This window comes from Glycine max, chromosome 7 (genome assembly GCF_000004515.6).
Source record: "Glycine max cultivar Williams 82 chromosome 7, Glycine_max_v4.0, whole genome shotgun sequence".
Classification (NCBI taxonomy): domain Eukaryota; kingdom Viridiplantae; phylum Streptophyta; class Magnoliopsida; order Fabales; family Fabaceae; genus Glycine; species Glycine max.
This window is the reverse complement of record NC_038243.2, coordinates 7,624,045-7,640,280: the sequence shown is the minus strand read 5'-3', so window position 1 is coordinate 7,640,280 and position 16,236 is coordinate 7,624,045. Positions and strand designations below refer to the sequence as shown.

General features: G+C 33.7%; 2 protein-coding genes across 8 annotated transcripts; one reads left to right on the top strand and one right to left on the bottom strand.

Annotated features, from left to right (window-relative positions):
- The first annotated feature begins 5,630 nt into the window (after positions 1–5,630).
- LOC100782849 (probable plastidic glucose transporter 2) lies at positions 5,631–11,975 on the top strand. Of its 7 annotated transcripts, none has more exons than XM_014777859.3 (14): positions 5,631–5,835; positions 6,533–6,633; positions 7,002–7,113; positions 7,217–7,284; positions 7,375–7,507; positions 8,018–8,117; positions 8,196–8,308; positions 8,397–8,490; positions 9,444–9,597; positions 9,727–9,870; positions 9,963–10,036; positions 10,353–10,441; positions 11,050–11,164; positions 11,392–11,975. In XM_014777859.3, exons 2-14 carry the CDS (start codon positions 6,552–6,554, stop codon positions 11,572–11,574), a joined length of 1,461 nt encoding a protein of 486 aa, XP_014633345.1. In that variant the 5' UTR covers positions 5,631–5,835; positions 6,533–6,551; the 3' UTR covers positions 11,575–11,975. The 7 variants fall into 7 exon arrangements, with proteins under 7 accessions (XP_014633345.1, XP_040872870.1, XP_040872869.1 ...); XM_041016936.1 differs by having other exon boundaries at positions 5,642–5,835; positions 6,537–6,633; XM_041016935.1 differs by having other exon boundaries at positions 5,642–5,835; positions 9,715–9,870.
- A 982-nt stretch (positions 11,976–12,957) lies between these two features.
- On the bottom strand, positions 12,958–15,818 carry LOC548056 (CDK-activating kinase). Its single transcript, NM_001348965.1, has 2 exons — positions 15,339–15,818; positions 12,958–14,207 (listed from the first exon to the last, which is right to left on the bottom strand). The coding sequence occupies exons 1-2, from the start codon at positions 15,804–15,806 to the stop codon at positions 13,278–13,280; spliced, it is 1,398 nt and encodes a 465-aa protein (NP_001335894.1). The 5' UTR covers positions 15,807–15,818; the 3' UTR covers positions 12,958–13,277.
- Between the last annotated feature and the right edge of the window lie 418 nt (positions 15,819–16,236).

The following is a 16,236-nucleotide window of genomic DNA, read 5'->3' as shown; positions in this document are numbered from 1 at the left end:
CTTCCATCTTCACTTTCAGTTTTTGCTTTTGTTTTCTATTGAGTTTTCCGGCTGATGAGGTTTTCCATTTTGGGTTTGTCACACAAATAAAGGTTTTACTTTTGCTGTTGTGCATTTTTTTTTTCAGGGTCAAGATTTTACTTTTCTTTTCTGTTATGCATGTTTTCTTGGTAATTTATAGTTCTTTGTTTCGTGTTTCTGCTTTCTTACTGATTTTTCCACTTTGTTTTTTGTTCCTTTTTTATCTTCCCGCTTACCAGGCTATCGATGAAGAAGCATCATGTAGGCAAGTTTTTTTTTCCTTTTGTTGTTGTGCATGTTTGTTTCGGTATTATTTGTCTCTATTTGCAAGGTTTTAATTTTGTTTGTTATTATGCATGTTTTCTTCTAACTAATAGTTATTTTTTCTTACTGATTTTTTCATTTTGTTTTTGGTTCCTTTTTTATTTTTCCTCTTACCAGGCTATCAACCAAGAAACATCCAACAAACAAGTTTTTTTCCCTTTTTTTGTTATGCATGTTTGTTTCATTACTATTTGTCTCTATTTGCAAGGTTTTAATTTTGTTTGTTTCATTACTATTTTCCCTCCTTAAGTGGATCGATTGTCCATTTAGTTTGTTGTTGTGCTCTGTTCTAGATTGACCCCTGAAGTAATTTTTAGATTTTAGAGTACTGATAATTCTCTTATTTTAAGTAATATTTGTTTGACTTTGGCAACTTAAGATTATTAGTGATATTGTTCATGTTAGTCTATTTTGTAGTTCCCCAAAGATGTCCTACTAGAGGAAAAAGCTCTCATATACTTGTCTTCAGTGAAGATCTTTTCTTCATTTACCTTCTCCCACCCATCATCTTTAATGTCGGGTTAGTTCACTACTCTTGCTTGTTTTTTATTATTTTCCTTATTCAGCTTTCATTTACATGTTGAACTGCATAATTTAAGTTGCATCATGATTTGTTGGAAACAATGATTCCAACAGTTTAGGAAAATCAATAGTTGTATTCGCTGAACTGATACTTCAATTAGAATGAATTTAATTGAATGACTATGCTTGCTTCTCTTAGATTGACTTCAATTTCAATTTATTCTTTAACCGTTCCAGGTTTCAGGTGAAGAAGAAACAATTTTTCCGCAATTTTATGACTATAATGCTCTTTGGTGCAATTGGTACTTTGATATCATTCTACATAATATCACTAAGTAATTGAAGTCATCAACTAATGCTTCTTTTATAAATTACATTACAAAGTAGTAACAATTCGTATTTGGTATTCAACGCCTTTATGTCCCAATTTGATTATAAATGTTATTTATTTTGAATAGGTGCCATACACTTTTTTTTCAGAAATTAGACATTGGTTCCCTCAAGATTGGAGATTTTCTAGGTGTGCTTAAATTACCTCCTTCTTTTATAGTAATTTGTTGGACTTAAATGCAAACTTGGAACAATTCCTTCTTCCCTCCTATCTCTACTTACCTGAGTCAACTGAATGCAGCAATTGGAGTAATATTTTCAGCAACAGATTTTGTTTGCACGTTGCAGGTATAAATGTCAAAACAAACACAACAAATATTTGTTTTAATTTTCCTTTTATTGTACTGAAAATAATGATGTGTATGTGGATGCTTTAGGTTCTTAATCAAGATGAGACTCCCTTACTATATAGCCTGGTCTTTGGGGAGGGGGTAGTAAATGATGCTACCTCCGTAGTTCTCTTCAAAGCAATTCAGAATTTTGACCTCTCTCACATTGACTTAACCACTGCCTTACAATTATTAGCGAATTTTTTGTATTTATTCATTGCAAGCACTGTGTTGGGAATCTTTGTAAGTTTTCCTGCCACTTTCTAATTCTGTCCCCTCTTTTTTCCTGATGTTCTTGCAATTTGTTTGGGATTATTGATATATATTTTTTCGATATAATTATGTTTTTCAGGTTGGATTGCTGAGTGCATTCATTATTAAGAAGCTCTATATTTTTGGTATAATCAATTGTGTATTTTTCCTTTTAATTTTTTTAAAATGAAACAAAACAAAAACACCTTAAGGGTCATTTAATGGAGAAATTGTGATTGTTGATTGATATTTACTATTTACCATGAGATGAATGATTCGTTGGTGGATAAATACTATGCTCATTTAACTTAACTTGAATTTTCTATTATGAGATAATTTTCTTCTTTTTTCTTGATTATTATATTATATTTATTTGCTATTTTGTGTGTTTGTGACATTATAAATTTGATTTTTCACATTTGTGACAATGTCACGTTTGTTTTAATCAATTTTATATCTACATTAGCAGATAAGAAAATCATATACTATCACAAAACAAAGAGAGAGGTGGACAGATGAAGAACATAAGAAGTTCCTTGAAGCCTTAAAGCTATATGGAAGGCCTGGCGACGGATTGAAGGTATAATTAATTTAGAAATTTCATATCTTAGGCAAAGTATGCCATAAAGATTCTAGCAACACACACACACACACACACACACACATAAAATTAGTGAATCAAGAAGTATGGTATAAGTTCTTGGATCCTTTTATTTTCCTCACAGAACATGTTGGTACAAAGACTGTTGTTCAGATTCGAAGTCATGCTTAGAAGTTTTTTCTAAGGTTTATTGTTATATTCCAGTACCTATGATTTACCATGTTTTCAATATAGTACTATGAGTCACACATGAGTTAAAATTCTAACGACCTTATACGATGGAAAAATGCATATTTCCTTGAGGGTGAAGTTGAAGGGTTCACCTTAAATCAACTCTTTCACATCTCATAAATACATATCCAATATTTTTATATTTTTAATCACAATATTATTATAAATATTCGATTCTATTTTTGTATTATTATTATTATTATGTCGGCTTTAGCTGAAGGCCCTTTCTTATGTTGTGATGACAGGAGTTGCATGCTTCTTTCTGGTCACTAATGTTTTACAAACCTGATCTCTCTCCTCTCAAAAAGTAATTTTTTTTGTTGCATGTTTGTTTTTTCTCACTTTGAAAATTACAATGCTTGCTAAATAAATTACCGAATGACCCATGCATATAGCTGAACTATTGAATGAAGCAAGCCTAATCATTTGGGATGAAGCCCCCATGGCTTACAAATTTTGTTTTGAAGCACTTAATCAAAGTCTAAGAGATATTATTAAGGCCAAGTCCAGTCCTGGTAAAATCTTTGGAGATAATGTGATGGTGTTTGGTGGAGATTTCCAACACATTCCATAGTGCCTCTCATTTTAAATCTATTTTAATTTCCATACTACTTATTAAATTATTATCGATGTTAAATCTATTTTAATTTCCATACTGCCTTTTATTTTACTTCTATCTTGCAAAACAAATTAACATGCATGCTAAATAAATTACGAATGACCCGTGCATATACACGGGTTACGGACTAATTTAATATGAATGCCAAGTTACTTAACAATTTTTCTTATTTACTTCCCTACTTTAATTCCAAAAGTAAAGTGTCCATAAAAATTGGGAGACTTTTGCTCATTCTCTCTCATGAGGTGTTTATATAAAATTGTGGAAAAAATTTGGCTACTTGGTATGCAAAGTTTGGGATATGAAAAAAGGATGAAGAAAAGGTTTTTTTTTTTAATTCTTAAAGTAGATTTTGAGAAGGCATGTAACTCAATAAATGGGAAGACCTTGGATTATATGATGAGGAGATTTGGATTTTGTGATGTTTAGAATTCTAACAAGAGTGTGTGTAATTTTTTATAACTTATCAATTGTTAACATTTTAGAAGGTTTCTAGCTGTGATCTATCATATGTTCTTAGATATGTATTAACAATTTATTTGATTATACGTGTGAGAATAGTGGATGCATGTTTGAATTGAAGCACCTAATACTTGTTTTAATGTTTTTTTTTTTTTTTTTCATTTTGACATGAGTTTAATGTAAAATGTGCATATGTTATGCAAATCCAACACACGCTGAGAAAGTCTTTGCTCATTCCTTGGCCATTAATGTTAAGAAGCCCAACAACCATCTAAAGGTTTCTAGTCCCATGTTGGAACCTAGCCTACTACCAAGTGACCACCTAGTCGAAGTAGATATCTAACTTGAAATAGAAGTCACTAGATTACACCTATAAATATGTAGACTCTTCTCAAAATTAAAGTATTATTTTCTCCTCCATAACTTGTAATATTACTGTTGAGGTGATTATTTACTTTTAGTATTGTAATCTTTAAAGATGAGATCACACTTCTTCTCCTGGGTTTGATGTTTGATTTGATGTTGAAATGAGATTTAAGTATATTTTTGTCATTTTAATTTAGTGTTTTTTTCTTTTAATTTCTATAAAATTATTTTTTTATTTTAATCTTTGTAAATTATATTTATTTTATTTTTAGTCTTTAAAACATTTTAGATAATGTTTTGAATGATAAAAAATATCATATAAAGTGTCACAAGGATAAAAAAATAAAAGAATAATTTATAAGGATTAAAAATAATTTACAAGCCCTAAAAATTCAAGAAAACGCAAAATTATAAAAACTAAAAAATATTTAAAGCTTAAAATATGACAATGAAAGTGTACCAACCTAAAGTAACTATGCATTATTTTTGTGTTATTTAGAAGAGAATTTGCAAGTAACTCCTAGAAACCTACCCCAGATCAAAATTCAATGTCCCTACCTACTAAAACAAAATGTAAGCTAAGCGCTTTTACAGCACCAAAAAATTTCTCTAATGCAACTTAACAATGGAACAAATATTTCTACAACAGAAAACATCTACAATACAAATATTGACTCATGTAAAAAATAAAAAATAAAATAGAGGAAAAACATGGTGGGAAATGATGCACGTTGCACGAGGGCGTTGGCGTAAGCGGTGAAAGCAAGAAGAGGAAGACAAGATCGGACCACGAGTCTCCGCAGTGGGTCTCTATTCTCTTACGCAACAGAGACTGACACTTTATTTAAAGACACCATCAAGGACACGTGCCTTCATCGTAGCCCCTACACGGAATCACCGTCCATTCCCTTCTCCCACTCCCACTATTCCGTTTTTCTTTATTCATAAATATTCTCCAATCTTTAACCATTAATTAAGGGTTAAAAATCATATTATTTTGTTACTAAGTTATAATGTTTAGAAATAAATTATATTTTTAATTATTAATTTAACAATAAAATTGGTGAATTATATGGAGAGTAACAAGGATAATTATTCCCACAAAATAAATATTTTTTAATAAATATTTTTTTGTCCCATAAAAAATAAATATTGTTTCCATAACATAATTTTTTAATAAAATTATTGTAAATAATTTTGAAAGATAAAAGAGAAAATAAATTAGTATTAATTTTACTTACTTTATCTTTTAAATTTTGCTATTTTTTATTTTTTATTATCATTTTTAATAAAACATTTTTTTTGTTTAGGAAAATATTAGATTATTTTTTTGTTTTTATTGAAAAAAAAATCTGAATTCATCACTGAATTTGTCTGTAAATTAATTTGTGATACTTTTTGCATATAGGTAAAAAAAAAATTAATCAATTTGTCACACTGTCAGAAGAATTTGATTGTTTAGCCGTTAATGAATGTAATTTAGTTGGTTATTAGTAGTACTGTTTCTTGAGCTAGTGCCGTCTCTCGTTCGCGATCCTTCTTTTTCTTTATTCCCCCGGCGCACGATAGCGCCATCGCTTTCGTTTCGCGGTTGGTAACCGTCTCTCTTTCATCACCGTATTTATTTCCATTCACAGAACCAACAAACTCTCTCTCTCTCTCTGATTCTTCTTCACTGTTCTCTCTCTGAGCAAAACCGAGGATCCCTCATAGTATTGGTGCGTATTCACTTCAGCCATCACTTTTTCAGTTCAGATTTCCTTTTCTTTTCTCTTTTTTCGTTTTGCTTGATCTCGATTCAGTTTTTGTTTTTCTACTTCGTTTTACATTTTTTTTTATAGTAACTTATCATAAACTCTGCTCTGTTGCCTCTTTATTTTTTGTTTTTATTTTATTGCTTTTTGTTTCTGAGAAGAAAAAAAAAACAGAGGAACTCGTTTGCTGCTTAGGATCATCAAATTTTCTATAGTGTTCTCTGCTAAAAACATATGTGAATACGTGATCAAGGTTAATGATAAGGATAACGAAGGAAAAAAAAGAGTATGTTATTTTTTTTCCGCGATGCATGAACCAATTGATTGACAGAGCAATCGAATTTCTAGCGTTAATGTAGTTTTTTTTTTGTGACTTTTGTTTGAATAGGTAGGGTAAACTGATGGTACTGTGGTTTGTAAGTTCTGTAGTTTGTAACGCATTACTGAGTGATGTTTGAATCTATTTGATGAAGTTAAAATTGCAAAATAGTGTTGTGAGTGTTTGAATTCAGCATCATGTCTTTTTATGTATGCAGCTGCCAGCTAGTGCCCGAGTTTCAGTTTAAGCTTGGATAGAATGGAACTATTAAGATTTTACTTTGCTTTGAAGAGTTTTCATGTGATATATTAGTTGAAGACTTTTTTATATTAATAAAAAAAGGCAGGTCAAATATTGGCTAATGTGGATGGGGCATTCATCTATGTACAAGCGCACTCCTTCGAGAGATAATTCAAACATGGAGGACGTGGAAGAAAACTCAGGTATGCACCCTTTTTTGAACCTTTACTGATGTACTTCGGGCTGTTTATATGACATCTGTTAATTCCATTATGTTGTGAAACATAGCATCTAAACTAAAAACCTTCTCAATGAAATTTCCTTCCTGTGAATAATCCTTTCAAGATTTCATTATTCAGAACTCAGAAGAATTGGCAATTCATGTAATCTTGAAAGCGACAATAGCTACGCTGTTGCTATTGTCTCTATTATCGATTGTGGATAATTTGCAATTGAATGCAATTCTGAAAATGATAGTAGAAAAGATGGCCTGGGTTTATGATGTACTGCAAATTTTTTGAGGTCTTGAATCAAGATGATAATTGACCATGCTGTTTTAAATGCCTGATAGATCTTTTAGACATCGGCCTGGACAAGGGAACCTCAAATCCTTCATTGATGCTTTCTTTACCGCATGTACTTGTGGCGACCATTTCTTCATTCCTTTTTGGATACCATCTTGGGTTTGTTTCCTAATTTCTTCTTCTTGGTGCACTCTCTTGGATTCCTTGCTTTAATCTAGAATCTGTTGAAGACTTAAATTTTGATCTTTTTCATTCTATTCAGAGTTGTTAATGAACCACTTGAGAGCATTTCTGTGGATCTTGGTTTCCGTGGAAATACATTGGCAGAAGGTGACAAAGAAGATTCTGAAACCTTTGCTTAATTTCGTTTTCTATTGTAAATGAATAAATAGAATTGATTTTTTCCCCTTTCAAATGAAGGTCTGGTGGTGAGCATATGTCTTGGTGGTGCCTTGATTGGATGTCTACTAAGTGGTTGGATTGCTGATGGGGTGGGGCGTCGTAGGGCTTTCCAATTGTGTGCTCTGCCAATGATAATTGGTGCTTCTATGAGGTTATACTTCCAGTACCAATATAATATTGTTGAGTCATTTTGTTTTTCTCATGGAATAGATGGAAACTATCCTTGCACTTTATTCAACCACTTCGTAGGTTTCTATTGTTTTTCTCAAGGTTTATTTGTTGGCTACCGTGGAAACATATAATAGTTTATTACTTCATTTTTGTGTCCTCTAACGTGATAGCATATTAACATATTTTTACTTCTTTCTTGCCAATCTCAAATGTACCTGACTGCCATCTTATGGTTTCCATATGGCCTCTTCACCCATTATGATATTTTCTTGTTTCCTCGTTTGTTCTAGAAAAGAGCATAAGCCTTTCTTCTTTCCTATGTTTCCTGCATATAATGTCTATAATAATAGAATGACATAGCAGAGCATTTCACCATTTTTATGAAAACTGATGTGTATTTCACTTTGGTTAAATGACAGTTGTTTACTTTTATGCTTTCCAATATAAATTCTTATGAATAATTTCTCATTGTAAAATTGTGCATTTTCAGTGCGGCAACAAACAACTTGTTTGGCATGCTTGTAGGAAGGTTGTTTGTTGGGACTGGCTTGGGCCTGGGCCCTCCTGTTGCCTCTCTGTATGTGACAGAGGTATGTAAATCACTAAATTGGTGCATCTGTCTCATTGACTAGACTGAAAATTTACTTGATTATTCTCTTGAATGGCAGGTTTCTCCTGCTTTTGTGCGGGGCACCTTTGGAGCTTTCATCCAGATTGCCACATGCCTTGGTCTAATGGGAGCTTTATTTATTGGAATCCCTGTCAAAGAAATATCTGGATGGTATCATATGAATCTTACTTCATGTCATGATGTTATATATTATTTATTCATGATGTTTTAAAAATTCACCCTGAATTTTTTCACATAGGTGGCGGGTTTGTTTTTGGGTATCTACCATTCCAGCTGCTATACTTGCCACAGCTATGGTCTTCTGCGCAGAGAGTCCACATTGGTTATACAAGGTTGATACCTAGTCTAATATTATTTCATCTTAGATATTATCTCTTATTATCTTTTCATTTGTAACTTACTGTTTCTATATTAGTTTGAACCCCTTGACGTCTCAATGTTAAGCGATGCTAACTAATAGTTTGTTGAGGATTTCTTTGTCTTCTGCATCCATCTCTTTTATGTCAACAATTAAGTGCAAGTATCAAGTATAACAATAGAATACTCCGAAACATACAATTCCTAGAGGATTGTATACGTATTCTTTTGGTGTTGCATGTTGAACCTGTCTATGCTGATTTAATTTTTAGCTTGTTTTTTTTTCTTCTAGTGATTGCATTTAGAATTCAAACTGAAGTGGAATCAAGATGGAAATAATTGCTCTTTACTTGGTGGTCTGCCTATTTTTTATATTTATTCTCTCCCCAATCCCTCATCTCGCCCTGTTCTTTTTTAAACTTGCCAGATTTAGTCTATGTCTTATGCTTTGTTTGGTAGAGTGGAGATGGCGAAGAAATAGGGGAGAGGGAGAAATGAAAGAAGTGAGGTTGTTTGATTGTGGGAAATAGGTGTGGAGAGGCATGGCGCAAATTCCATGGCAGTTTTTCTTTTGCAATTCAAAACCGCTAGAAAATGTGCATTTATTGACTTTTTTTGTTTGTGGCGGTTTGAAGCCACTAAATTGAGCATTTAGTGACGGTTATTAAATTGAGCATTTAAAACCACCACGATTTTTAAAAACCATAATTGATTTCATGTTTCTCATAATTGATTATGTGAATAAAACTTGATTAACAAAGGATTGTTTCATTCTTTTTCGATTTCTCTCTTTCCTATATCTTTTCTATTTCTCTCAAACCAAATGCCTGTATATCTACACTCTCTTTTCTATTTCTCTCATCCCTACATCCATTTAACTTTTGATCCTTTACTTAATCCTTGATTATTCCTCTTTGTTTTGATGTAGCAAGGAAGAACTGCTGAAGCAGAAGCTGAGTTTGAGAGGCTTCTTGGTGTATCAGAAGCAAAATTTGCAATGTCAGAGTTATCCAAGGCAGATAGAGGAGACGATAGTGATAGTGTGAAGCTGTCGGAATTGCTTCATGGTCGTCATTCTAAAGGTATGCATTTTTCCTGGTTTGTCTCTGGGATAGTTGTGACTTGTGAGTGTATTTGCCATTGTTGTTATCTGGTCACTGGTTTCCTTAGGTTTCCAAAAGTTATTTTTTATTCACAAGTTCGTTTTGCAGTTGTTTTTATTGGATCAACCCTATTTGCTTTACAACAGCTATCTGGTATAAATGCTGTGTTTTATTTCTCTTCAACTGTTTTTAAAAGTGCTGGAGTGCCATCAGACATTGCAAATGTCTGCATAGGAATTGCCAATTTGGCAGGTAATGCTATCTTCTGGTTGCCAGGATTTAAATCAAAGTTATTCTGTTATTCTATTCTCTAATGCTAACCCCCCTCCCCCCATTTTCTTCAGGATCTATCGTTTCAATGGGTTTGATGGATAAGCTTGGAAGGAAGGTTCTACTTTTCTGGAGTTTCTTTGGCATGGTAAATTATGTATAGATGTACTTATAACACTTGGTTTTTTTTTAATAGATGTTCTATTATGTAGCATATCATTATAGGGTGATTATCATGCACTTAAAAATCTGGGACACATGTGGTAGTTGTACTATTTTAAATCCTGACTTGGTGTTTGTGGTAATGAAAAGAGGGATGTTGTTTGGAATATGAACTAGTGCAAGTGCACAACAATACAAAATTGAGGGAAATTCCTTTTTTGTTATGGTGTTTGAATTGCTTTTGAGTAAAAGAAACTTTGCTCTTAATAAGGAAGTTGTTTGTTTTATTTTTTACTGTATAGGCAATAGCAATGATCCTTCAAGCCACAGGAGCAACTTCACTTGTATCAAACATGGGAGCTCAGTACTTTTCTGTTGGTGGCATGTTCCTGTGAGTATGCAACCATGATTACCAATATGGATCTTGATAGATGCATTTATGATTCAAATTATTAATAAATTTAAAATAATGTTTCTACTTGTGATCTGGTCACCGTTAGGTTATGGGTGATCTTTCAAAAGATAATTATGAAGGATATCTTCTATTAAAAAAAATTATTTAGGCAGTCAAACTCAAATAAACAAGTGGGAAGTGTAAAGGCAATAATATGCTGATGATTTTAGTTGAACTTCTTTAGTTCAGCAAGAAATATTTTAGTATTGATATCATTGTCTGAGAAACCATGGTGCTCTGCCTGTAATTAACAATGTTTGGTAATTATCATCAGCCAAATTCATCGAGTACGAGTGTATGACTGTATGAGAGCAGCCTATTACTCTGTATAAGTCTTTGTATACATGACAAATGAGGATGAAATGGCAATAAACTGAAACTTCTTTCATTCGTCCAATTATGTAATGTCCTCATTGTCCACGATCTAGCAGCTCTATGAAGTGTACAATTGTCGCTTGGAACATTCACTCTAGATTATGAGTGCATGCAGTGCCTTTTGGGAAGACACTGCTGGAATATGAACACTTAATCTATACTTCATGCAGGTTTGTCTTAACATTTGCTCTCGGAGCTGGCCCAGTTCCAGGTCTCCTTCTACCAGAAATCTTTCCTAGTCGAATAAGAGCCAAAGCCATGGCAGTCTGTATGTCAGTGCATTGGGTAATTTTCTTCTGCCGTTTCCTATTATAAAATGGTATCAGTTGGCAGGTTATGTTCAACGGTTTTGTTCAATTATATAATGTTGCCGGATGGTTGAATCAAGAAAATGTAGCCTGCTGAAATTCCCTTCTTTGCAAACTACTAAAATTGTTCTCATAATGACTTAGAAGGATGGGAAAGCTCGTAATATGGAATCCTTCTCTCATTTGATTAATGGTCTTGTACAGGTGATAAATTTCTTTGTTGGACTACTGTTCTTGCGTTTGCTGGAGAAACTTGGTCCACAGCTGCTTTACTCTATGTTTGCTACCTTTTGCATCATGGCAGTAATTTTTGTAAAAAGAAATGTGGTGGAAACCAAAGGGAAGTCACTTCATGAAATCGAGATCGCACTTCTACCCCAAGACTAGAGCATCTTATGAAGCTCTATTCATTGATTGCTCTAATTCTGCATACTTCCAGCTGAGCAGATTGTGTTTCATCTATTATGGTTGACCTTAACAGTACAAGGGGAAGCTCAACGCAGGAACTATGCATTGTTTTGCTGCAATATTTGTACGAAAGAGGTTTAGGTATTATGGCTAGCTGTGATGTAGTAGGTGGTACTATTAGCGGCTTACTTACGACACGACACCCTTCTGTTGTTACTCGAGCCTTGTGATTCTCTGATTTGGCATCCACTTAAAGGGAGACATAATTCATCAAGGGGGATCTATGCATCCCATAATATTTCCTTAAATGTACTACTTTATGTAATATTATATACGCTTCTGTACGTGACATTATTTTTAATCGCTTGAATTTTGTCCCATTTTGGATACGAAGTAGTCTAGCGTGTAAATTCTGTCTGCAGAGTTTATCGATGGGCGAAAGCTTCGTGAGCTTAAGAAATAGCTATGATCCGTAATTCACCTCATGAGGTTGATTTATGTAAATCAAAAGTTGCCTCCAAGGTTAATTGGTACTTCCACAAAACTAGTGGAATAATTATAAGAATCCTGAATCTGAGTTTGGTAGTTTAATTCAACATTGTATTCGGCTGTTTCATCAAAATCCAACCTTTTCCAAGTTTGTAAAGAGCCAAGTAAATGAGGTTGTGCATGAGTTAGCTATGGTGGCACCATTTTTTTCCTAGTCTCTATAGTTTTAATCTTATTATTCCTTGTAGCAATGAAATGAGATGAGTATGTTTATGTCAAAAAAAATAAATTATAAGAATCCTACTTGATAATAACTTCCAAAATCTTCAAATAATAGAACTCATTCGCTAAGGTAACTGATCAATAGGAAAACAAAACTAGTATTTTTGGAGGTTACTTCTCTCGCAATAAGTTTATTTATTTTTTATTTTTGTCGCCCAACTCTTACAATAGCTTTGAACCTGATTTTGGGCCTTGCTGTTTGCTTTCCCTTCGGTATGAATGAATGAATTAACAACAGAAAATAAAGAATGTAAAATTCCCATTTTAGCCTTGAACTACAGATACCGATATATTTAGGTAAAATTACTACAACTTATTTTACTTTTTAAAAAATTAACGTGTCCATCACTAATTTTTGAAGGGACCAATTTTTTGATAAAATAATTCCTGCATTGAATTCGAACTAGTTGAGTTAGAACTAGTCATCTTCATTTCATCATTCGACTTAAATTAGTCATTATACTTGATGTTATTGCTTGGTCCATAACTTAGCCTTCTTTTTTGTTCCAATTTTGAATTGTAAACATGAAAAAAAGCCAAAAAAAAAAAACTTGTGTTGCCAGAAAGAAAAACAAAAGACACAAGCACGTTGGTGGAAATTGGGTTGTAAGGATCTCTTGTCCCTGTTACCGGGTTACAGAATTCTGGCACTTAGCAACAGTTTTACATCAAGGATAACATTACATGGTAAAACAACATTTATATTCCTCAATTATTTATCATTTGTTTACAATTCTTGCAAAAGAAAAAATTTCTTATATAAAAATTCAACCGTGGATTTCATTCAGCAAACAATACCAATCGAACAGCAAAGGACAAATTCTGTCCAAAGAATACGATGCACCTTGAATTAAATTTTTTTTATATACTAATAATAAAACAAAATTCAAAGTGCATCATATCCTTCATGTTCAAGGGATCTGTATAGATAAATCAGAACCAGTTGTGGTGATATTCAAGGTGCCAAACTCCTCCAAATCAGAATCAGAACCCATTCCATTGTGCCCACCAGGGGAATCCTGGTCTTGTCCATTTCTAGTCAAAGGAACCCGCAATTCAGAAATTGGAACAGGAAGAGGTTCTTCACTAAAGTACTTGTCCTGAAGCAACTCCATAGCTGTGGTTCTCTTTGCTGGATCATAACAAACCAATCTTTGCACTAGGGAAACTTCATTAGGGGAGCAATTGGGCATGCATGCTTCAAGACCACTTGGATTTTCCACATTACCCAATGAGATTGATCCATAATCAGGAAGCTTGGAACAACCAGGCCAAGTTTCCTCATTAATGTTTCCCAATACACTTACAATTCTGCTGAGCTGATCTACATCACTTGTTCCAGGAAACAATGGCTTCGATGTTAATAGCTCAGCAAAGACACATCCCAATGACCAAAGATCAACCTCTAAACCATAGTCTGTAGATCCATAGAGTAGCTCAGGAGCTCGGAACCACCGAGTTCCGACACATGATGTGAGACAACCAAGTTCATTTCCTCCCACCTCCTCAGCTTCATATGTAAAAGAACCCTTGCAAAGATCATCATCTATGTCACTCGTTGTGCATGTTGCAAGACATGAGGTGTTTCCATCATAGATGTTTGTATCCTTATCAGTGTCATAGGAGTAGCTCTTGGTTTTCATCTCATCCAAAACTCTGAAATATTCTTCATGACTCACGGTTCCCTGATTTGGATTTTCATATACAGTTTGGTTTAAGTTAACTAATTGAGAAATAGCTTCAGGATGTTGGAGTGAGCTTTCACTATTTGAAGCATCATCTTCATATGGTGGCGGGTTCTCCTGGGGAGCATCAAATCCAGACTCCACTAGTATCCTTGCCTGAAAAAGTAGTAAAATTTAACATTCATATATGTATGGAAACAGACAAAATAAAGAAAGTAAAATGTGTTTTAAGTGTCTTAAAAGTTGATCAAAATTGATTTTAGTTCTTATATTTTAAAAATGATGACTTTACGACATGTATTTTCTGAAATGTGGTAAATTTCTTCCATCCTTGAGTCAAAATGAAGTATAGGACAACTTAACAAGGGACTAAACCCACAACAGTTTAGAAATATAAGGACCAAAACCATTATTTTTTAAATATAGGGATTAAAATCAATTTTGACCGCATTTCAAGGGACCCAAAACAAATTTTATACCAAAAAACTAATCTCAGATTTACCTAATCACTAAGTCAATCCAAGGATTAGTCTTCCACCAAGAAGACCAAAAAACACACCAAAAAATTCACCCAAAAAAAACATACACACCAAACTTACCCCGAATAGAAAAACACCTTTCAATCACAAATTATTGTATAATAAGATAAGATATTGTATAAGATTGTAAGTTTCCTGATTTTTATAATATGTATCTTAAAAGTTATATATAAGATGAATTTTGATTGGTTAACAAATCATGAAAATTAACCTCTATTCCTTTTTCCTCGATCCAAATCCAAAACTTTTTTAGAGAGAGAGACAAGAGAACCACCAACTAAAAGATTCAACAACAAAACAGAAATCATCTATATTTTCAACCATGGGTAGAAGCCAATGCCACAGAATTGCGATCGATCACCCACGATTACTGATCAACCCAAACCACATCACACAAACAAATCCAAAAAGTGACAAAAAAAAAAAACAAAGCAAGTCACGTAACAATCAAGTAACCAACCAACACACTCACACACACAAAGCCCAAAGTATAAAAAAGTAGTAAAAAACTAAAAGGGTCCCAAAAGTAGTAAAAACTTAAAGGATCTTCCTAACTAGTGATTAAGAAATATTTATCGTGGACATGGTAGTGGAGATTGTAGAAAAAAAATCATGAACACCATAATTTTATAAAAACAAAAACTTTTCACCAATGTCCAAAAGTTACTTATTACTATTTGTGAAGCTACAAAAGGCCCAAAATTGGATTGAAAAAGAAGCTGAAAAAACTTGATCCCTTAAATTAAACCTGTCCAAAATCCGCTAACTTGAGCGCCCCATCATCAGAAACCAAGAAATTCGCGGGCTTCAAGTCCCTATGCACGATCATGTTCCTATGACACTCATCCACCGCACTCAGAGCCTGCACCATCCACCTCTTAGCCTCTGCAACACCGACACCACCTTCTCCGATCACGGTGGCAAGGTCGGTTCCGAGAAACTCGAGCACGAGAACCGCGTCCTCGTCCTCGCGCCAGAAGAACTCGTGCAGCACGACGACGTTTCGGGACCCTTTTAGAAGCCTCAGAGCCTCGATTTCGCGCGAGGCGGATTGGGAATCGTGAACCTCCTTGAGCCCCACCGCGGCGCCGTCGGAGAGGCGGCGGGCGCAATAGACGTCGGCGTAGACACCCGACCCGACCCGGCTGAGAACCTGGTACTTGGCGGTTATCTCGGAGCGCGTGTGGATGCTCCAAGTCTTGGGTGGAGGATCCATTGATGTTTGAATAGAGAATTTGGAATCAGTGAAAGGAAGTGTGTGTGACTTTGACGATGGCTGTGGACAACAACATATGAATGAATCTTTGCTTACTAGACCGGCCATATGGTCTTTCTTTGGGTTTTAACTTTTTTTTCTTAGACTTTCTTCCTCTTTTTTTTGTTTTTTATGTCTTTTTTTTATTATTAATAATATAGAAAAAAAATTATATACTTACCAATCGTAACACATCACATATAATAAATTTACCGATTTTTTAAATAATTATATTAAAATAATTAATGATAATTTTTGTTATTGAATAATAATATAAAAGAGTCATTAAATTATATCCTAAATTGTTGAATTTAAGATTTAGGAAAATGTTTCTTTTAAGTTTGGAATTGTTTCCTACTTATTTCGTCGGTTGCACTTTTTCAGGTTTTCT

Bases quoted from the DNA above. Each gene is read 5' to 3' on its own strand.
- LOC100782849 (XM_006583323.4), top strand. From the start codon at position 6,552: ATGTGGATGGGGCATTCATCTATGTACAAGCGCACTCCTTCGAGAGAT. The intron at 7,285-7,374 runs GTGACAAAGAAG...TTTCAAATGAAG, and splicing joins TGGAAATACATTGGCAGAAG to GTCTGGTGGTGAGCATATGT. The intron at 8,118-8,195 runs GTATGTAAATCA...CTTGAATGGCAG, and splicing joins CCTCTCTGTATGTGACAGAG to GTTTCTCCTGCTTTTGTGCG.
- LOC548056 (NM_001348965.1), bottom strand. From the start codon at position 15,806: ATGGATCCTCCACCCAAGACTTGGAGCATCCACACGCGCTCCGAGATA. The intron at 14,208-15,338 runs GTTTAATTTAAG...CTACTTTTTCAG, and splicing joins AGTTAGCGGATTTTGGACAG to GCAAGGATACTAGTGGAGTC.